The 23,172-nt window shown below is 40.5% G+C and overlaps 4 protein-coding genes across 15 annotated transcripts in view; 1 reads left to right on the forward strand and 3 right to left on the reverse strand.

Annotated features, from left to right (window-relative positions):
- Positions 1–3,572, forward strand: part of LOC110982821 (uncharacterized) — a 51,425-nt gene extending 47,853 nt beyond the window's left edge. For all 5 annotated transcript variants that reach the window (XM_087135843.1, XM_087135846.1, XM_087135847.1 and 2 more), the window contains one exon: positions 311–3,572. In XM_087135843.1, coding sequence (XP_086991969.1) covers positions 311–447 — 137 coding nt within the window. In that variant the 3' untranslated portion in view covers positions 448–3,572. The remainder of the gene's footprint in view (positions 1–310) is intronic.
- Positions 3,207–11,277, reverse strand: thumpd3 (THUMP domain containing 3). Of its 3 annotated transcripts, XR_015425028.1 has the most exons (10): positions 11,058–11,275; positions 10,072–10,149; positions 9,168–9,730; positions 8,979–9,048; positions 7,925–8,037; positions 7,282–7,369; positions 6,775–6,788; positions 6,246–6,369; positions 4,379–5,078; positions 3,207–3,964 (listed from the first exon to the last, which is right to left on the reverse strand). XR_015425028.1 is itself a non-coding variant. In XM_022241558.2 (9 exons), exons 1-9 carry the CDS (start codon positions 11,214–11,216, stop codon positions 4,917–4,919), a joined length of 1,371 nt encoding a protein of 456 aa, XP_022097250.2. In that variant the 5' UTR covers positions 11,217–11,275; the 3' UTR covers positions 3,207–4,916. The 3 variants fall into 3 exon arrangements, 1 of the variants encoding a protein (XP_022097250.2); XM_022241558.2 differs by having other exon boundaries at positions 3,207–5,078; XR_015425029.1 differs by lacking the exons at positions 3,207–3,964; positions 6,775–6,788 and having other exon boundaries at positions 4,940–5,078; positions 11,058–11,277.
- A 2,646-nt stretch (positions 11,278–13,923) lies between these two features.
- Positions 13,924–18,127, reverse strand: LOC110982805 (uncharacterized). Its single transcript, XM_022241492.2, has 5 exons — positions 17,969–18,127; positions 16,673–16,751; positions 15,630–15,681; positions 14,708–14,962; positions 13,924–14,491 (listed from the first exon to the last, which is right to left on the reverse strand). Exons 1-5 carry the CDS (start codon positions 18,013–18,015, stop codon positions 14,427–14,429), a joined length of 498 nt encoding a protein of 165 aa, XP_022097184.2. The 5' UTR covers positions 18,016–18,127; the 3' UTR covers positions 13,924–14,426.
- A 531-nt stretch (positions 18,128–18,658) lies between these two features.
- LOC110983101 (leucine-rich repeat serine/threonine-protein kinase 2-like) overlaps positions 18,659–23,172 on the reverse strand; it is an 83,066-nt gene continuing 78,552 nt past the window's right edge. For 5 of the 6 annotated variants that reach the window (XM_087135839.1, XM_087135840.1, XM_087135835.1 and 2 more), the window contains one exon: positions 18,659–22,306. In XM_087135839.1, the coding sequence (XP_086991965.1) occupies positions 22,145–22,306 (162 nt within the window). In that variant the 3' untranslated portion in view covers positions 18,659–22,144. Of the gene's footprint in view, positions 22,307–23,057; positions 23,118–23,172 lie in introns of all 6 variants that reach the window. The other variant, XM_087135837.1, reaches the window with a different exon arrangement.

Below are 23,172 nucleotides of genomic sequence, written 5' to 3' on the forward strand. Positions count from 1 at the left end.
TCTGGTTTCTGCTGTTCTACATGGACTTTGTTGGATACGGTCAAAGCTATCCAATGACAGACAGGCACTTGATTGGAAATATCTCACTTTGATTATTATTTATTCAAGAATGACGATTTGCATAGTGTCAAGACCCAAGTCTGTGTCCTAGTTGTACATTTATAGGCTAGCGTTCAGTTTTTTTCTTTGCTAGCAGAATTGTGATTTATGAGATGTGACCTCATGAAGAATCTGTTGAGAGCCCCACTTTTCTTTTGTCAGACTAATTGAGTGGTAGCATTAGGACGCTGTTATTTCTTGTCCTTTGCAGCACCCACTGATGTTGGGGCCACACTGACTGAGTTGCGGACAGGCTCACTCAGTCGAAGCTACGATGGCTACAACTCTCCCCTCCGGCACGAGAACAACCAATACCTTGCCACACTCCGAAAGAACTACTTTGTCTGAAAAAAGGCTATTCTGAACCCAGAGGGTTTTTTCTGATGTTTATAACCATTTGTACATTTTCTGAAATCTATTGCTTGTGTGTGATTCCTGCTGTAATCATTTGTAAGTTTGTAGTCTTGAGAAGTATTTATCGTTTGTCCTTGAAAAAGCTTTTATGTCACTAGTCCGATAGAGAATTTCAACTTGTGTGTGATTATATTTAATGGACTGAAATCGCCTTGCGTGTGTGTGTATTAATTGTATTCCTTGATAGTGCTTGTATTCTCTCCTGGGCTCTTGTTCAGTTGATTGCCAGTGATTTTGCTTTCATTTTTCTCATAAATTATGGGACGGTTCTCGGATAGAATTGTCCCTACCTCGCTTTGCTAGAGCTGCAAAGAATAGAAGTTAACATTGGACCATTTTTGCTTTTGCCAAAATAATTATCACTCACAGATGCAGCCATGATGTCTCCGTAGATTCTAGTGTGGGGGGAAAAATGAAGTGGGGCTAGATTCACTGATATTGACATGTCTTCAACTGTCACAAGATTTGCAGCTCAAACTGCTGAAGTTACATGGCGAATTTCATGCTGCACATGAAATGAATTTTGTAGAGGGTAACTTGATTTTGAAACTCACTGGCATGCAGCTTGCTAATTGGGAAACAGCTGAAACTGTGCAATATAGTTTCATGGACGGCGGCATCGGCCACAAATGCTGAACTTGGTGCAGTATTTAAGAGAGACGTATATTTTGTCATAGATGGGCTCTAGATTGTTTTTCTGGTATAGCTTAGAGCAGGGACATGACTCAATTCATTAACAATTTCCACTTCTTGACAAAAGCCTCCCACAGTTCTACCCAGAGCATTGCTTATTTTAAGCAAAAAAAAGTGGATACAGTATTTTTTTTGCTGTCCTTGAGCATGAAACCTTATCCCTTTTTAGACAGACGGGTATAAGGTCTGGCTATACCTTTAAGACTTCTGAAATTGTAAATGTGCCCTACAAAAACTCATTTTTAGTAAGGCGTCACCCTGGTTAAATAAAAAATGAAAAATTGATAAGGCCTTTGCTGATCTAGTATTCCATTGATCCTGCTTAGGCACATTTACAAGATGCTGATGTTGGATAAGAACTTTGGGAGAGATCTTCGAACAAGGCTTTGTTACTGCTAGTTAAAACCACTACAAAAATGTGTCTTTTTTGTATCACATTGCAAATTAATCCTGTGACTTCTAGAGTTCCACTGTCCAGTTATTCAAAGTTCCGATTTTGACAGTTTGTGTTATCAGTTTTCCTAAATGAGGCAGTCACTGTCAAAAACGATGTCTTGAAAAATGAAAATAGTACTAATATTTTGTTGATATTTTGAAACAGAAATAACTTTCGTTTTATATATGAAGAATTATATCTCATACATTCATTGTATGTCACCTTGTTCCAAATTTCAAACGTCCACCCTAGAGCTTGAGTAGTTTATGTTCTCAAATTTTGCTTGAATTCTTTCCCTCCAGGGTGATTCATCTTAAAATTGCAGTTATTTATCCAAATCTAAGGTTGGTGCTCAGATTCCTCAAATAAAAAAACTTGCCAGTCACCTTGATGAATTCCGTCCAAGTAACTCGAACGAAAAGTTATCTTTTTAATCATCCTAGTCTCCCTTTGGCATTTTATCGAATTCTTCGAAGGCCTTTTTTCACTGTGGCAGTTAGTGTTAAAGAGAAGCTTTTTAAAATGTACTATTTATTTATTTATTTGGTATTCCAGTAGTTGAAATTAACTGTAGTCTTGGGCTTGTTTGTAGAGCTCTTGTACCTGTAGGTGTGTAAAAAACTTTAATTATTGACAGACAGTGCCTCGTATATAATTGAAAATTTCTGTAAGGTTGCTGAAGTGTTGTCAGGACCAGTGGCCACATGGTATATTGAAAAATTCCTCCAAGCGATTGAAAATGAACCATTTGATGTTCAAGCCGACCAAAATATATCGGGCTGCGGGGAGGAGGCAAAAATGGTAGTTTGCTTACTGTTGGACTCAGGCTGGTATTGGCTGACAAAAAACCTGAAACTGGCCAATGGACTGTGGTTTGCATATTCATGACGAGAATCCATTCACTTGAAGCCATAGTGGAGGCCACGCACAGTCCTACTAGGAATTGACCATGTGTTTGCATGTTGGTCAAATCAAGACTTCTGGACCAAATTATTCCATAGTGGTTCACACTGTTCGAGAGAAAACAGGTATTGAATGAAACAAACCATATTGAATCTTTATTGAATTTGAAGTCTGAAGAGCAAGTGCAGTTGACAGAATATTTTGATGAATTTAGGTCAATTGGTGTATTGTTATATTGTTCATTTGTGTCTTTTGGACACTTCCAATTTGATGGTCATGTATCCGTAATATTGCTTTCAAAACAGAATTTCAATTTATTACTGGTTAGTAAGGTTCCTAATATGAAGCACTTACGTTTGACCTTGACGATCAAGTTCAACTGAGCATTCAATTAAACTACATGATTTGCATACATGTATAATTCATAATTTGACCGATCCACATGTACAAGGGGGATAGCTCAATGTGTTCACTGTTCCTAAGCCATGACTTCAGGTTTTACCACTGGCACATCACAGTGGCTAGCCACAGCCACAGCCCAGTGTTTATTGGCTCTCAGAGATTAACTGAGGCTGACTTGGAGCCAAATTCCAAATTGTTTTCTGACACTTATATACCAAGGCAGACGTCGTAGTATTGCTCACAGTGTTGTTTTTGTATCATTCTTGCAAACTCCGAGACAATGAAGTTTTGACTTCGTTACACAATAGAAGTGCCATTGGGTTCCTCGACTTTATTTTTTAAGAATGACAGTACAGTAGCTAACTCATGTTTTATTCAACACACAAAAGCCAAGGACAGTTCATCGATCAACTCCAGTACAGGGTATTGTCAACCAAACTTCAAGGTTCTTTTGTACGATTGTATTTACATTTCCACGTAGCTGCTTAAGTTTAATAATCCGTTTGCATTAGCTTTTGTTTTTCTTGTACTAATTAATAAGTATTATTAAATGAATAACAATTCTATAATGTATTACCTATGGAGTGTTAATGTAATAAAACAAATACATATTGACTTCAGATAATGAGACTTTGTGGATATCATTTGTTCATTAGTGGCTTGTATTCAGATTAATGGAATTTCACTTTTGTCATTTTCCCCCATTCTTTTTATTATGTCTACAGCACAAGATCCACATGTTACATCGATGACCCAATGCATGTGATCTTATGTCCGACAAGAGTGCTGAAAAGCTGAAATTAGTAAAGATATTTAAAGTTACCAGTCAAACTTTATTTCAATGACCAGTTCCGAGTCAATTTAGTGAAGCGCAAGGATTTCCTCACCCGTCCGTAACACATCTACTACACTCTTTGATCTTGCCAGTTTATCACAGTATTACACATCACTCCCCAAAACAATTTGTTGCCTTCTGGTGTGCGTACCAGTTGTTGAGATCGAGCAGTCTGGTGTTATCTGTCGGAGGTGCAGGAGAACGTATGATCGTTGAGTAGGTGTTTATATTTTTCAAGTTTTGTGCAGGGATGGTGAATTTTGTTAGATGATAGACTGTATTTCATGGTGCAGTGCACAATCTGGTTTTTAATATGTCAAGGTGGATCGGGGGAGGGCACTGAAGCCATGCCCCCCAACAAGTTTGGCCACCTCCAAAACTTTGGTTCGAGATTTGCAGTTGGGTGTTTAGCCATGTAGCCAGACAGAGATTTTATTGGTTGCCACAAACAGTGACAATCCTTTCCTGTGGTCTTCAGGAGCAAAGGTTTCGAGCATGGATATGCATGAAAGGCGGTGCTCATGTGCAAATGTGTGACGTGACCCAACATCTGAGGTCACACAGGTGATGATGCATTGGCTATTCTCTAAGCCTACCTGCTCTGTGCAGAAGCACCCCCTCGCAGTCAAAAAAGAGAGAGAGATTGGTTGCAACTGTTTCAACTGGGCACCCAGTGCCAATTAGAGTGTTGTTCATTTGTGATTCCAACAGAAATCCTTCACACACTCCGTGCGGCCTGCACTAAGCACGAATGAACCTGTGTGTGCTCATGGTGCGTTCCAGACAGATGTTAGTCAGGTGTCAAACCAAGCTATATCCACTTCCTCCAGAGATTGGACAGCAGACAGGTTGAGGCACTTGGCATAATGACCCTATATCAAATACATTTTGGCATGGTGCCTAAAGAGTTTACTCCTGGCTGGACAACAGGGGTGCGTTCGCGCGGTTACTCCTGTCAACACGAGTGAGGATGTGTCGCAGGTCAGGAGTATACTCCAGTATGACGGGGAGTATACTCTCGCTGATCCGTGGGGCGTACTCCTGCTGTTTGTGCGCTTCGGGGGAGTACTTGTGTTAACGTGAGTAGCTCGCTTGAACGCCCCCTGGGTGATTGAAACCAACGGCCTTCCTCTTTCACTCCTTCGATCCTTCCTGTTCGCTGCTACCGCCAGGGCTCTCGGCGGCAATTTCCTTGGCTTTACATCTCTTCAGGACGTAGACACATGCAAACAGTCCGCCGATGTTGATGGTCAACTGTAGCTGCTTCTTCCAGACTGAGTTCACCTTCTGAAGAATCTGGAAAATGAGGTATCATGAAAAGAAAATCAAATCAAACAACAGCTTGGCATGAGTACGTACAATTGCTAAATATCATTTCTAAAATTGACAATACTTTCACGTAGGCCATGGATTAATTTTAAAACAAATAATGGCTTCACAACAAAAACATTTTCTGTTTACAGATTAAGGGCTGCACCGTTTAATTTTATATTCTATTCATACTGGTCAGTGAAAAGTGTCATAAAATAAACAAAAAAATACTAAAATTGATTATAATCATGCTCTTTGTTACGCCCTACTGTAGCATTGTAGTGTCTTTTACTAGTCACTGGACCAAATCTGTCAAAATCCAACTCTCCCTTTGCAGTCCGCATTTCTTGCTAAGAAATCTACCACTGGCATGATCGTCTTCACTGATGGACCTATTGCAGATGGCTTACGTGGCATCCTCAGTGCTGTTGCCATGACAACATGCACTGAATGCCTCGGCAATGCTTAGGCCTCCTGGACCAAGTCCATCATAACTTATCAATATTTGGTCACCTCAGGCTTTCTGGACTGAGTCCAAACAAAATCCGCCAAAAGGTGGAAATGGATTTTGATGGGTTTGGGGTGTTTAAGGTTAATAGGAAGCTACCCTGTACATGTCTTGTCCAAATGTGCTATGTCCAATATATTCCATTTAATACGACTACCATAGAAGTTATGACTATTCTCTGCTAAGTTGTTAATTAACCCCTTAGCGCCGGGTGACCCCATATGGGGGGATCTTCTGATCCACACAGCCGGGTGGCCTTATTTGGGGACAGGACTGACTGCTATGAGTTACCATAGGCTTCAATCCGCCTATTGTGAGGTACAATGTCATGAAGTACCGCAGCGCTCTCGGCCAGCCTGGCCGACGAACACGTCGCCCAGCCTGCCCATTGTTTTTTCGTTCCTGGCAGGGCTGCAGGCAAACAAAGAAGCTGTTATGTAACACCATAATAAACATAACAATGGCATATTTTGAATAAAATTATGGTGAATACGAATGTCAAAATCAAAATCATAAAGCACGGCCCGGCAGCTTGTAATTCAAGGGAATTTTTTACCCGGTGTTAAGCAGTTAAAAAGGATTCCTGAAACTGGAATCCGAATGTGTATATGGAGGTTTTTCAAAACTGAATGGCCTGACCTTACCTTAGCCATGCATTTCTTGTCTTGTGTGAGCAACACTGCTTTCCCGGTACCCTGTTGACACACTCTTCCCATCTCTAGGAGGCTACGTCGGTACAGCTCCCAGTTGTTCAGCCGGCTCCCAATCCTGTTGGATGAAAAAAGTCATAACCTGGCTCATTCAAAAATCATTGGGGAAGCGGCATCTCAAATTTCAAATCCTGTCTTATGTGGCCCTATAATCTAGACTTCAACAGAAACCAATTTGAACCTGATGTAAAGAAAAAAACAAAAACTAGAAGCATTGGTATAAATACTAAATTTGGAGGCTTGAGGGCTTCAAGGTGGTTCAGTAGAGGAGACTTTCCAAACCCTGCAAGGAATCTTGTGGTGTGACATTGCTAGAAGCCAGCATTTATCACTCACAACTACACCTCTTCAAAATGAACACTTGCTAAGTAAATCTCTCAGAAAATGTATTTCTGGCCAAAGTTACACCTCTTCTTGAAAACCCATCCATGCAAGATGAAAAGTTATCGCCAGGTGATCTTACCTTTTTCCAAACGGCTGGTAGATTCACAGGACAGGGTCGCACATTTTTACATCAAAGACAAAATGAGAATTGAGCTATTAACGTCAGTGAGCTTTAAAACTCAGTGTCCATTTGCATGAGAAATAGATTGTTAAAACATTGTCAAAGAGACAAAAATGCCTTCTACTGTTTGTTCTGACCCCTCTTGGGGGTGGGAATTGGGTAAGGTTGGAACCAGTATAAAGCAATTAGTAATAAGCTACAATTTTCGTCAAAATGCACTTTCAATCTAGTTTTCACCTGTGATTGCTTATGTATGGTTCGATGGCACTGCAGTGGTTTTAAAGACTGTAGTGTTATAACTATCTCTGTCTTGTTCCTGACAGTTAAATGCACCCTCTTTGTATCACTGTACCACCTCATTTAAGGTACCTAACTATTTTAAAACAATTTTATGCATTGCTTTTAGAAGGCAGATTTGAAACCATACCTTTACTGATGTCCAACAAATGTAAGCTGTATTCTTACCATGTCAGACACAATGAGATCTAATGAATTGGTGCGTAGGGGGAGGTTGGTAACATCCCATCGCAGAACATCCACACATACTCCAGGCCTAGAAAAAAAAACCCAACTCCAATTATCTAATGAGGAAATGGGATGGGTTAATTACGCAAATTCAAAATGAAGACGAGAGAGATGACGATAAAAATTCTGCTATTGCAGATTTTCTTCTTTGGACCAGCAAGCAAATGAAAATTTAAAACGATGGAGTTGTAACTGTCAAACTCTGAGAAAGGTCAAGACGTGACATGCTTTCCCCAAGCCATTTGTAAAATGCCCTATGCTCTTTTCATTTATAAATCAGACATGCAACTTGGACGTTGACAAAAAAAAATGAGAAAATTCCAATCCTTACAAAACTTTGTACAGTGTTTTTCACTTTTCAATGGCATGAGTGTGAAGTAAAAAATGAGGAAATCAGCTGATCCGAGGAAAAGTAGCATGCCCGATAAATCTGTTTAACATCTACCAAAAATCTAAGTCATCTGACGATGAGCTAACAGATAAAGGTAAAGTAGTGAAATCACAATACACCTTCGCTCAATAGAGTTACTTTTTTTCTTTTCTTTTTTTAAAGTCAAATTCATGCCTAGATATCCTTCAGTACCTTCCGTCTGATCGTCTCTTCTCATTTACGGCTGAGACGTTTCCGCCTGCGTAGAGACAAGCTACATCATGATTGTCCCCACCCATGACGAAACATGGCCAGTTCTGAGCAGCCTAGGAGAATTTAGAAATTGTAACACTTAGTGCTCGCCCAAAGTCATCAGCAAACGCTGCACTCAGACACTTCAGAATGGTTCTACAATCTCCCCCAATGCACAAACACGGCAACATGTTCCTTGGTTGTGGAAACATAAACTCAAAGCTTTCCTAACAACAACCCACATGTCAAGCAGTGGTGGCCGGGCTCTGTTTTTCCACATCCAACAAAATCCTAATAGCCTCTTGGTAGATTTTGTGGGATCGTGGAAGGAGTTAAGGTAAAGGTTAAACTTTCAAGTACAGGTAAAAGTGGTGTCGAAACTTTCAATGCATCTACAATTCCAAAGTCTCTTTTCAGCAGACGGCTTTGGGCAGATCTTGGAGCAAGTTTGAAAATGAACTATGGTTAAAATAGTAGTCAACATATTCCCAAACAGAGCATGCGTATGAGAATTCTGTCCCCTTGACTGCCTTTGTCGAAGCACAATTACAAGTTGAAGCATTGTCACCCATACTCGTGAGTGACAGTGAGTGATAACGGCTGCATTTCTCACCACTTTCATTATCTGTCATCTTGTACAACGATTTTCATTTTAGATTTTCCTATGTACCCAAGTAAGAGAGAGTCTTTTGTGAACCAGGAATGCAACTGTGTTCTGTGATCTAGGTCCAAATACGTGCTGACTAACACCTTGAATTTAACCCCTTCATGGCGGAATTCTTTTGACAGTGACTGCTGGGCTGTGGTATGCCCTGAATGGAGGGCTTTGTCCAGCAGCAGGCCCACATTGAACCAGCAGCTGCATGGTGAATAGACTGTATGTGTGGTATGCACTAATCCTCACATAATGGTGCGGTAGTAACAGTCCTCCGTAGCGAAGGGGTTAAGGGGAGTTGCTTGACCTATGGTTGACAATAATTCTGCCTCACTCTTGCTCTTAGTTTTAAAAGCTTACTTCAAGGGGTATAGAGCCTCCACCGCACATAGGATCACATATGACGTCACCTGGTTGTGGCTCACCTAACCTAAGGCAAAAGATCAAAATAGCCATGTCATTCCATTTGCTACAAGTGCGGTTTTGTGATAAGAGCTAGACAGATCTTGGACTTGCAAAGAATCTAATACACTTGTTCAGTTACGCTACCTCAGCATACAGTGGGCCAATGTTGAGCGCAGCGTTGTGGGACCGAAGTGCACAATGTTCCTCTTGTGCATGCTCTCCTCGGTCAAGTTGATTCCGATCATCGCGTCGTTGTCGGTGACATTCACCAGGACTTCCATCTCGAAGGATTTCAGCCTGACTGGCCAGCCATATCGCTGGGCGAGGTACTCTCCCAGCTTGCCTGCCGCCTCTTGTGAGGAGAAGCTGTGATTGTCGCCGACTCGGTGCGCTGTCACTCTGAACGTGGGCAGGTAAGGTGAGCTTTGCAGGAGGGGCTCCTCAGATGCCTGACGAGAACTCTCGGGAGAATTGTCTTCCGGTGGCCTGCATCCACTGTCCGAATCTTCACTCGAGGGTATTTGTGAAGATGTAACCCTGTCATTGACGGTGCCAAGAGTATCTGAGGTGTCCTGGCTTGGAGTTGGAGAGGATGTCTCCAGCAGGGCTGGGACAAAGTGAACTCCTCGGAAATGCATCCATGCATCCAGAGCATGGACCCAGTCTGAGTGGCTCAGGTGACTGCAGAGCTCTTGAAGAGACTCATCCTGATTGAGAGGGAGAGGGGACGTTCAAAGTCAAGTACGGTCACCCTGTACCCGCCCAGTAAGTGTGCCAAGAAAAATGGTGACAAACCCTAAAATTGAAAGACCTCTGAAATTACTCCAATCTAGGAGGCTCAAGTTTACTGTAAGTATCCTAACTGAGAAAAATGTAATTTTATCAATATTACTGAATAGTGTTTGTGCCAAATAGCTGCATACCGTAAATAAGATTTGTGATTTCAACCATTTTATACCATTTCCGCAATATTAATCTTTATACAGATTGCATTAATAGATGACATTAAGTGAAAGACAGGCCAGCATTGTCTGGACTACACATTTACTTTTCCTTGACAGAGATTAAGGCCCTTCAACTGTTTGACGACCACAAAGAGATGATTGACGGTTCGAAGATGCAATGCCTGGGGAAGACAAAAAGACAACAAAGTAAACTAGGTATCAGTCAAATACTCTGGACACATTTCGTCAATGCCTTATAAATGAATTACATGTATAACTGGCAATTTTGCCATACCGGGAGGTATTTCCTCAAAAAGCAATGGGCGTATTGCAGATTTTTTTTTTCAAATTTACATCCTCTGTCAATGTGTCAATGGGGCAAGTAAAATCTTGCCTGGTTAAAGAGTAGTGTTCATTTTGTTAGTATCTGGCACACAAAAATTGTGATGGCCTGATATGGAATTGGACTTTCCCGGTTTCCTACGCACAAAAAGGTAAAGTCATGCAAGCACAAATGATTTACATCATGTAGGCCTACATGTACATCATCACAGATAAAGAGTTTCTAACTCCCCCATGCCAGAAAACAGTAACTTACTTCATGAACTCAAAGTCATTACTTCATCATACTCACACTGGGTATGACTGAGTAGTGACTTCATAGACTTTGAGTTCTTGAAATATCGTTGACCAATCCAAGGCAAAATTCGAAAATGAGGAGTGCCAATGCTCCATGCACTCAGTAGGACTACAGTAAAAGCAGATCAGGAATTGATTCATGGTTCAACTCCAGTAGTGATCTGCTGATTTAATCATTGAGGAAAGAGTTCCATATACGAACAACACTAATTTCCCCTAAAATGTTATAACAGCCGTCAGGTGATAACGTGTCCTAAAAAGTGAAATTTAGTTCACCAAATTCCAAAGCATTTACTTAGAAAACTCTTAGGTTTTTTCAGACAAGTTTCATTCCATAATTGAAACTATTGACAGCTGATAATCTAAGTTGACACTGAATACTAAAAGTGTTCCTTCCATCAACCATGATCATGATGATACTGATCAGTTGATAGAAGGAACTTTTGTTCACCTTCTTTAATTGGCTTCGACGGATTTCAAAGTAAACTTTGCCTCGACCAACAGAGGCGTTGATATCACAGCCAAGTTTCTCGGTGCATTCATCGAGTGCAGTCCGTTCAAATCCAGTAGCAACGGTTGCACCGACAACGAATTTCGCTTCCCCTTCCATCACGAGTCCATCTCCTCATCCTCCATGCATGCCATGCTGCATGCACATGTGACTGACCTCTGACATCCACCGACTCTCCACTATAGCGCCCTCCTGCGACCTTAGAGCCATCGCTCAGCTCAAAGTCGACCACTGAGTGTGCCGCCGGAAGGCAATGACACCTAGGCCTACCCTCAATTTTTAAAATTAAGAAAAACACAATTTTCTCAGGTGTATGAGATACACCCACAACTAAAGCCCATGTCCTCGTCGCTTGTTTTCTCTTTCATTTTGTGTAGGTTAATGGAGGATTTTTACTGAAATTCCCATCCATCCTTCAATGTCGCACAACCTTTGACGACTATAATATACGTTTGAAAATCATGTTACATTTAAGTGGCTTCGAAAAGGTGGGCAAATTATTACTTGAAATTTCACGCTCCTACAAAAATTATAATAAGATAAATTAACTTTGTCTGTATCAGAAAGATCGATGCTGGAAGTTACATCCTGGCGGTATGCGCGCGCATTTAAAAAGGGGATGACCCATAGATCTACTGAACTAAATTTTCAAAGAGGGACCGAATGTGTTATTTTGGGGCCCCAAAATTTGAAACTTGGATTTCTATGTGACCTTTTGCAGCCTTTCTGACGGGTGAGGCTACATTTTGGGGCTTTTACACTTTTTTGAGAAAGTGAACATGGGGGGGGGGTGCCCCGTTGCCCCTCCCTATCCGCTCTTTGAGGAAAAGCTTTACGGGAACCGTGACGGGTGCGCGTGTTAAAAGTCGTATTAGTCAGTATTCAATATGTGTTCTGCCGACGGCTTGTGAAAAGTGACCCGATTTTCAAGGTCATTTTATTGTAGCGGACCAGCCCCACGTCAGTTGTACGGTGGGGGGAATGGGGAACGGTCCCCTAAGTAAAGCGGACGAGCACTTGGAGGACACTTGAGCAATAAATGATGTCTTACTCCAGAATACAATGTATTAAATGTGAAAACAGTTGGTGTAGTGTAATTTCTAGACGCCACCGTAAATAATAATACAATGGATGGTCAAAGGCTAACAGGGCACCTGGCTATAGCTGACCAATACAGTATGGCATGTTGTAATACAGAAAACAGTTACCACATTGGGCCCCGTAAATCGTACAATTTCACCCACAGAAGATTGTGTGAAGTATTTATACAATGATAAGTACTTACTAGGGTTACTAGCATTGACTCTCTCCCTTTGGAGCATGGACGAAGCCATGGCCCCTGCAAATTAATAGAGGCAAAATGCAGTGAATACGGTTCTACATTCGAGACCCTAAAGCCAAGAGACCCCCTTCACCCCACGTGCACAGAAAGCGCCTAAAAAGTATAAACTTTAAGTTAATTACCTCCGTGAAGCGTATTGGAAGGATGAGGGCGCCCTTACTCAGGTACGGTTCCCTACACTATTGTAACCTCAACATCGCCACTTAATCATTCAGTTGGGGTTCAAGGCCCACCTTAGAGATAGACTAAAAACTGCCCGCACATTGTGTTTTGCCAGTGAAAGATGTGGTGCGCTTCATCAAATGACCACCGAGCATCCTTCTGATAAAAAAATTGCATGGAATTACACAGTGGCGTAAATCTGTGTTGGAAAGGGGGGATTGGGGTTGGGAAAGGTGGTTGGGGGGTGACTTGCCCGGCCAGAGAAATTTGAAAAGCAGGGGACACCATAAACACAATATAGGGGGCGATGTTCATGATAAAGATGTACATCTGTAATGTGTATCAAATTCATGCAGAATCCTACATCAGAATGGTATATTTATGACTTATTAAAATTGCTTTCTCCTGTTAATGATATTGCAAACAGTTTAGTCATTGGGAATCCTGTAAATTCTTCACAATTCGCTTTAATTTTTTTGCTTATTACAAAAAAAGTGGTTGGATGATTCAATAGCCCAACCCCACCTCAAACTGGAATATATATTACCCCACCCCCGGGATTTACGCCCATCGAATTACGCATTTCAAGTTGAGGCAATCTAAAACTTCTTTGAAACATTGAAACAAGATTGTGAAATCTTTGATTTCATGGCTCTAAAAAGAGTCCAGTTCTTTCGTAATATTGAATATGATTAAAATTACCTGATCTCACCGTCACCTGGCGTTAAACTGTAGAACCCTCGCGCAGGAAAATAAGATACTAACAAAAATAAATACAGTTACTGATCTTAATTTATCTTATTGCTGAGCTTTCGGTGACTGTGTACCTTCGTCAGGGCAAGCAGATTCAGAAAAAGGGACATATGTAAAGGAAAATAAGATGTTTTTGATCAACCCCCGCGCTTTGCCCTACTGCAGTGCGTTGGGAAGGATAAATACTCTGCACAACATTTTGTAAAAGGAAGCTTCACGAACGGACCCGAAATGTATTGTGATTGTATAGATTGTCGTCAGGGCGCAGTTCCCACTTCAATATGCACGACTGCACGTGTCAAGTGCGTATGCTGACCAATTGTTCAAATGAACTGTATCCAAAGATTGCACGAATCATTCCTGAAAAGGCGGCCCAAAGTCAATCAGATTTGATTTCGGTTTCAGAGTGACGTGTACCCTAATCCACTGGAATATGGATATAAAAATGACTGAAACGCTACTGCGCTTAAGTCACTTGTTAACACGTCATTTCTCGCTACAACATTTGTAAACACACGAACATAAAAGCCGACATGTTAAACATGCGCATACTTTGAAACAAGCAGAGTTTATTATGAAGAAGAGGGGGAAACGGACGAGGCTGCAAAACACTGCAAACTTTGTCCAAACATAATAGGCTATAAACAAGCTTCTTTTAATTGCATAGATGTAAATTAAGTGTCTCCTTGCTTGCATTTTATGTTTCAAATGAATGATCTCTTTAGTTAATGTTAATCCAAATGTAACTAAAACTACAGCCAAACACTGTATAAAGTATGTACATAGGCCCTATAGGTGTAAAATTCTGGTCCCATTGCATCTATTTACATCAAGCACGATCCTTGTGGCTACTAAAAAACAAAACAGAAAAACAAACATATAGGACATGACCAAATAATTTAGAAAGACAGTTACGCAAGCATGGTATCGATGAAAAACCCCTTTTGCTAATCCATAATTATGCACATGACCGATAATGGGTGAAGGCATTTGTCTTGACATCAAGTGAAGTGAACTTAATAAAAGTTGAAGAACGCATTTCCTTTCACTTTTCACGTTCTGATGGAATTGCCAAGTCCAAGGATAGTGTTAGCCGCTCCGATACCACATCGACCGACTAGAAAGTAAAAACAGAGACAAAACACTATTGTTTTTTGTTTGGTTAAGTTTTGATCTACATGTATTTCTGTTTGCACCTGTTTATTTGTGGCGGTGATTTTACAGAGAATTAAAATGACATACGATAAAATCAATAATTAACAAGTGTGTGCATGTTTTCAGATTTATTTAACGATCGTGTTACCTGATCGTGAAATGTTCCTCGCATACTCACATTTGGTGGGCTTGGGCCTTTCAATCTGCCAGTAGTTAAACCCGTCCTTTGCTTTGTCGTTGTATGTTGTCCGGAGTGACCTTGCACTTCCGGGTTTCTGGCGCTTTTTGTCGTAGTTCCCAGGCAAGGTTCCGTTCAGTCCCGACACGACCACCTGCGTGAAGGTCGGGTCCCCGACTCTGGTTAGCGTGCCATTTCTCGTGTACTCAAAGGTCGCCACGTGCTCGTTCTTTGGCGCCCTTTGCGCGAGTAGACCTTACAAATACACAAGCAAAACATAGTCACAATAAGTCATCAAATTGATTCCAGTCAAAAGTCAGCCTACCTCACAAGTGACTTTTTTTTATTATTATTATTGTTCTACTATTTTTGAATGACATGTGATTGCATGACTTTTAAACTGTGTGATTACAATTTAGAATCAGACACTTCATAACAATTTAGTATTTTCTAGGCCTAATGCAGCCCAAAACATTTGTCCCTTTTTGTTTTCACGATAGTGCTGACAGTGAAAGAAAGAGCTTAACTTTGAACCCAGCGTTTTCAAATCCCTTCTAACGAAAATGTAGTGGTGGCCCTGAAGAGACATGACACGGAATGAATAGCCTTTTCAACCAGAACAAGTCTTGGCTATTCGGTGTTCTCGGGTATAATTCGTTTTACGAATATTCTATATTCCATTTCATTTCAGTTATATTCAGTAATTAACTTATTCAAATGTATTTTTGGACCCAGAACAACCAAAAGGACTGGGCTGGAATCTAGTACTTCGACTTTGAGGTGAGTACTTCATACATCAATCCTCTGAGTGACGGAGAACAAAATGGATGCCTGCTGTGCATCTTAAAATGAACATCATTTAAACATCGTAAACTCGGCTGGAAACAGATGATGAAATCGTCTTTACAATATTGTCACTAACCTCCATGGCTGATGACTTTCCCCGATGGCATGGCAACTTGAAACGTTGTACACTGAAAACGAGACAGGGAAAATAAAAAGCCATGAAACGAACCGAGGAAAGCCAGATGAATAACAACAAAATGTATGCATGTAGAACTGCACGAAATAGGCGGCCGCGCTTCTTCGATATTCCACTGACATGAACTTAACCACACGAAGAAAGTCCAAGTGTAGGCCTTACGATTTTCGGAAGTCCGCTACAGTCACTTATTTGTTGACATTTAAAAACATGCTCATACACATATGAACTTTAGAATGATGTAATTGTTTTCCTCATAACATCAGGTCATTCATTTGAAGAACAAGATGCAAGCGTTAAGATGCACCGTCAACTGAGGATTCGAATCTCTGAAACGTAGAGTCGAGTCAAACTGAAAGGGGGGGGGGTTCTATCTTTCTAATTCACATTATCTCATGTTATGCTTCTGTGCCTACAACAGTGCATCTGGGTAAGACCATTTCTCTGTTGAGGAGCATTCGAGTCTTGATCTCTAAACAAACACGCCGCTCGGGGAAAGCTTTTGCACAAAATCTGCTGCTGTATGCGCCAAGCCGCACTGAGTCTTTGTCAATAGAGATTAGCATTCTGGATTTTGTCTGGCCGTAGTTTGCAAACATACCAAACGCTGTATGTGTGTAACTAAGGACGGCAATAGGGGATTCGATTCGGCCAATAATCTTTTGAAAAGCGAGTACCACCAGATAATGAGATTTGACCATTTCAGTAAACTAGCTCTCGAACAACAAATCATCATTTCATTTCAAAACACGATTATTGTTCACGGTCGAATGGGTCGAATCGATTCACATTTCGGTTGTTACGACAGCAATTCACTAAGAAGGCTAGCTTGATACGATACAAATGTCACCAAGCACCGATGGAGAGTTTCAGGGTCAAAGTCTTCTCGCTTTGGCATGTCAAAAAGACTAGAGTTGAAATAATAGATATCACGTACAAAGACCGGTATCCGATGTATCTGTTTAGTTGATAATCTTAGTTACCTTAAGTTGCATCTTGGCCCAGTGGTCTGTGTAACCTTGTGGAAGTTTAACGGGATCATGACGGGACCAAAAAGTCATACTGTTGAAAAAGTGTTCAAACAAATCAATGGATAGGCTATGTGTAATTATTCCATGTGATTACATTTCATTCGAATCACTTCAGTTAGGCCTACTTGTATACATTTTCCCGGCTATTTTAAAACTTTTTAAAATTCTTATTCACAGATTAGTATTTTCAAAAGTGGTGACTTTGTGCACTTGCAATGTTTCATTTCAACTTTTGTCACAATTTCTGGTGTTCCAGTTGAATGCAAGCCATAAGCCGACACATTCAATTTCGTCGAGGAGCTATCGATTTCTCCTCGAGTACACCGAATCGTATCTTTCGGAAAACAACTTTGTCTTTTACCGCACAAGACTCATTTGCTCTGCAGAAGTATAATGTCTACATGTTTGATACAATACGAACATGATCTTTGAAAACTGTCATTCAGAAACAACTTATACGAATTCAATTCGTAACAACAAATTTTCTGGACAAGGATATTCACTGTAGTGACCGAGTTTTGAAATCGAATGGCATATTCCAATCGCACATAACATTCGTCTTGGACGAATTTCAACACTCGAATTGGTGAATTTGGATGATGAAAGTTTGGAAATAGCTGGGAAAACCTACACTGTCCTAGAAACTTTAAGTCACTTTAGTCAACCATTGTATCCAGCTACATGTCTTCGAATTTGACATGCTCTCCGTGTAAAACATAAACACTTGTATATCTCCAGCCCATCAGGTATTAAAAGATTTAATAATGAGATCTAGCCATAAAATCCAAGGAAGTTGTAAGAAAGGGTTTCTCCGTACTTTGAAACAATAATTAACATAATATATGTGAAAAGGTATACATGAAAAAATATATATATACAGTATCGATATTTCGTGTCAATGATCGATAAAGAGCAAATGACAAGCCTGGTGAGCTACGAACACAACAAGGACATCTTACTTGCCAAAAATGATGAAAAATATGAGCGAGGTGTCCAGCGAAAAGACCTCAATCTTACAGACTCTTTCATATTGAAAACAGAGGAGAAAAAACAGACAAAAATGCAGTCCTTTTGACTGCGTCGCGCTTTTTAAAAATATTGTAACCCATAAGTTACTGTCACAAACAGAAGTGATCCTTTTGCCAAATTTCCCTCAACCGAAAACAAGTCATGTCAAAGTTTGTGGACAAGCATGAAACGTACCAAGTCCGAAAGGGTCTACATAATCTGAAACCTTAAGATACTTACGACGATTTCCTAGGTGAGTAAGGCCGCAGTGCGTCAATGTTCGCCATCTTGACGACGCCTAGAGAATGCAAGGCACTAGGGGGTTTGCTGGTGGTCCCTTTGTGCTGAACTTTGATCAATGCGCAACTGCGGTTCTTGTTATGCACGGGCCAGCGCGTCGGCATTGTGTAGGGGTGAAGCCCAGGTGAAGTGGTTGTCAACGTTACGGTAAACGAACTCCCGGTGTGTTCGTCTTGAGGTCGGAAACTCACTCAGGGTGGGATCGAAGGGTGCTGGATGAGTGGCTTAACGATCTGTAGCTTGACTTCAGGGTTAATGTGGCCTTCATTTCACGGACTTTAAAATGCCCATCGTGTCCGAGAACTGGACCCTCGCACATAGTGTACATTTGCTTAAATCGATGCACAATGATATTTTATAGACAAACCTGGTTGTTCGCCGCGAAGTTCCCAAATGTAGACTGAAATCACTAACTCAAGAAAAATTAAACATCAATTTAAGACAATACCAACCAATACCAATATGATAAGGTGAACTAGCCTAACGAACGCCAAATAAATTATGAATTGGGCTCCTTAATTGGCATCTTTGACCCCCGTAAATCCGTGTATAAATCTACTATCGTTTACAATTAATGGGTTTGGAGTTGAACAGACGTATGACACCCAATTCATCAGTCAAGTGGGCCTATTGTTGTATTTCAGCATATTGCAGCAGCATTTATTTAATAATCATTCGTATTTGGTCTACATTCGCAACCGGTCATGTCAATCATACGAGTTACTTTGATAATAATAAATACATGTACACTCTTTTTATACATACAGGCACCATTCACACAAAGAGTATTTTCAGCATTAATGTAACTGATAACACTAGGCCCACTGCTCTGAAAAAAAAAAGATGAGCCAAGACATAAATATACTATTAGCCGTAATGAGGAATTTCACAAGTGTAAACGTTGGCTGTCTAAATATACAAAAAGAAAAAAACAAAAGTGTAACTACTAATACAAAACCGATAAAAATAAAAAACTTAAATAACAAAATTATGAAATGTTAACCTACAAAATGCAGACTCGGTGTACCTTCAGCTATGGTGTATCAAATTATAAAAGCAACCATCAAACAAACTTTTCCCAAGATTTCAGCCGGTTATGATCCAGCCCAAAGCAATTCTAGATCCCATATCCACATTCATTGATGGCATCATCGTTAGCCCTATTTCAATGCATGTACTGAACATGTCGCAACTCTGTTGCTCTTCAAACGAAAATAAAACAAACATTCTCAAGACTAAATAGTTCGCCAATTTGTTACTATATTTCATTCAGCTCAGATTTTGCAGTGGACAAAATCATTTCCACCCAAACGCTTGAATGGTTTCGTTTCCGGAATACCACCACGATAATAGTGGAGGAAGGTAAGCTGACTATTTAACTGACATGACTGAAAATAACGTGCGTGCCGTAGCCACGGGCAAGCGGCTTCAGTAATTTCCAATTTCTAAGCAGATAGGTCCTAATGCTTCAATGTAGGACAGCGCTGCTCGATTTACAGACCCTGAATCATTCATTTGAATTGATACGTAATCACAATTGCACATTTAATTTTAAAAGCAGATTAACATCATCAAAACGTATAAATTATGTATAATAGTACTTAAGGACCTCTTTAATTCAAGCAGATCCGGATCACGATCAGTGATCCAACGCTGGTTCACTGACTCCAGAACCCGCCTGATGGATAGCGCGAACCAGCTTTGGAATCACTAATCGAGATCCAGATCCATTTGAAACAAACAGATCCTAAGCAAGTCCCTAATGTTTTTTAACTTTGAGGTGTAGTGTCTGCAGCTACAAGAACATTAACTTTGTTGATCCACCGGCTACTTTATACATAGGCCTGTACCTTTTATCTTGGACTGACAAACTTTCTCTGGGATGTACACCTTTTAGTGCTGTTGAAGCATCAGTTATTCTATATTTCAACATTTATAGGTGATTCCATTCACGAATAAAAGGATTTTACCTTTCAGCGTGTGATTTTCGAATAAGAATATTTTCTCAAACGATACTTGCCGACAATTACGACTAAATAACTTAAGTCTGATTCTTGCAGTCTGGTTAAAAGAAATAGCAAACCTCAGAGGTGTAAACTGTGATTTAACATTTCTTTGAACCGAGACGTTAAGATCGACATAGCCGTGGTGCATTAAGTGTATTCAGTTAATATATGTATATTTATATTCACGCATCTTGTACACACATATCAGAGAGAGTGGTTATTTTTTACGCATGAACCTCGAGTCCCTATTATTACTTACCAAATGGCAGATTTTAAAGCGCTTGTGAAAAAAAGTCGGCCTACGCTGCCTTGTTTAACATTGCGGAAGTTTTGAGCATTCACTCACAACAATTAGCTCACTGGAATTGCAGCATGATTGGGCGAATTATGAAAGATGACGTTCATGACATGCACAAACCATAAGGTTATTGTTCCAGCACCAAATAGGTGCAACTCTACCAGTGACATACAACTTTCTGGGTTAAGTGAGGGATTCGCTGACCAACTACAGCTTCCATAACACACTACATGAATCAAAGTAGACAAATAAGATGTTCGGCAAAGGAGAATCTCCTCATTTGGATGTAATCACTCACATTTAAAACTCACAAAATTTACCAGACAATCAAATCAACAATTAAGGATATCAGCTTGGTGAGAAAACATTAAGCGTACTAATTCTACTTAACATCAAGAGAAACTAAGACAATGCAAGGACACGAAGTCAACCACCTTAAAGCACCTCTTAATATTTTCGTGACAGTACGCGGCAACAACGCCCGATTTGCATAGACCGTTTTAATGGCAAAACACGTAATACAATTTTAATCACACACTGCTGTATAGTTCTTGGAAACACACACTTTGCATTGATACGATTATTTCAACATCCAGTGAGGGCTTTCAGAAAACTGACGAAATTTGTGAATTTCTAATAAACAGAAGGTATAATGAGTACATGATGTAAATCAGGTGAAAATAAATAATTGATTCTTCTTGCCTTGTCTTTCAACGAACAGAACAAACAAAAAATGCATATTTATTTTAATCCAAAAGTTTGCCGAATTGAAGCTGGACCTCTACCATACGAGGTACGTAAAACGCAGCCTCACAGAAGAATAGGACGATTACATTCGGGTCCAATATTTGTGTTCCCACAAAACATTTGGGAGTACTTAAAATGTTTTGACAAAAACAGTGCTTTGTAAAAGAAATATTAACGGCCTCATACATTAAAACACTTTACCCAATAGTTTACCAGTTTCCATAATTCTGCAGACTCTTTAAATAGCAAAAATTGTTTATTAGGCCCACATTTGTATCTTTATCCTTCAAAAAGTAACGAACTACCAAAGCAACGAACAAGCCCCATCGAACTTTTTTCTGGAATTGCCATCCGATTTGAGATCCTAATATGAGACAGGATGTCGACATCATGAGGTAGTTTTTGACCACGGTTACGTCTTGGGAGAGATGTACCATCATTCCGTGATACATTTTTGACCACGGTTATGTCTTAGGAGAGAAATGTACCATCATTCTGTGATACATTATCTTAAGATGTCGACATCCTGAGATATAACACGTCGTGAATTTAACAAGTCGAATGACACTTCCAGAGCCCTTTGAAGGATGTATGTACTACAGACTCCATTACCAAATGTCCTACGAAAACCGGTTCACCAGATCGCTCGCAGAAGGGAGTCCATGGGTTCCAGTAATCACGCAAAATTATTTGTTTCCAAACAGTGATAATAAATGTTAGCACATCCCACGTGAGTATGTTGGTATTGCCGCACAGGATTGGAACTGTACATTCCCGTGTCTGGTACTGTGGTGCGGTCCTGGACATTGTGCAGCGGTCCTCGAACAAAACTCACAACTTCTTGTATTTAGTGATTGAAAAAAAAAACTGTTACCGAAGTATTGGTCCTATGATAAAATTGATGGGTTCAGAAAATTTCAATGTTGAAACCGTCAGCAGGGCCGCAAACTGTACTATCCCTGAACCTACAAGCACCCATAAAGCTGATGTGATTCAAACATCGTTCATTTTGCTCAGCTTTTCCCTTGCTAATCACATGCGACGTGAACACTGCATACACTTTCTTTAAAAAATGAAAAGCGGTGGACTCCCTACGTGCAGGGACATAACAGACATCCTTCGAAGTCTCCCCTTGAGCCCTGGCGACCTACCGAAGTCGTTGCTGAATGCAAACTGACCCTCGCTGACACGCCGACCGCGCTGATGACGGTAGGGACCCAGTGGAAACTGGGGAGTGGAAAAGAACAGAAAGCCATCTGGAGATAACTGAGTGTGTCTATGTGTGAGATCATGATGATGTTGGAAACAACTGTATCCAAGTTGTTGATCAGGGGCATTTTCGGGTGTGGGTGGGGCGAGGTAGTGGCATACGACCATGTTGTATTTGAAGCTATGTTTTTATTTGGGAGGAAAACGATGAGGCTAGGTATTTATAGGGAGACTGAGCTGTTATAGGGATTTACATGGCTTACAGGCCAGTAGTTTGTTCCAAAGGGTATGCACAAAGGAGGCTTCTCAGTGGAACAAAATGATTGCCCTGCAAGATGGCTACCACGCAAAGCCTCAATAGACACTACCACTTCCACTCAACTGCCAAAGAATTACTGTGTCTCACGTCTTTACGGAATTTTGATCATCAAAACTGCAACACAAAAATCGGGGTTAAGTGGCTGACAAAGAAGGAATTGTGAAAAAACAGGGAATGATTCTCAAGAACAGAGGTTTCTCAGTTTATAACTCTATTATGGGCAAACGTCATTCTGTATTCAGGCAATGGTTTTCATGTTGGCGATTATGTTCCCACTAGCGGTTGACAAGCAAATGGGATGGCTTCTTTGAATGGTATGTTTATGTTACCTTTCAAATCTTTCACTCCCATTTCGTTCGCTCCACCGGTGACCAATACAATGACAATGGCGTGATGTAGCCACGCCTACCTGATACGTAAGCATGCATAATTTATGAAGAGCAAGCATACCTTGATTGGCAGCAGTATGAGCCGTGATTAACATGATTGAATCCACTACAAGATGAACAGCTGGAAAATGCAATTTCAAAATGTTAGACCTGTAAAGAATTCACCTTCAATAGTT

The sequence above is a fragment of the Acanthaster planci genome, linkage group LG04 (assembly GCF_054643075.1).
Source record: "Acanthaster planci isolate LZ-2023a linkage group LG04, COTS_SCS, whole genome shotgun sequence".
NCBI lineage: Eukaryota > Metazoa > Echinodermata > Asteroidea > Valvatida > Acanthasteridae > Acanthaster > Acanthaster planci.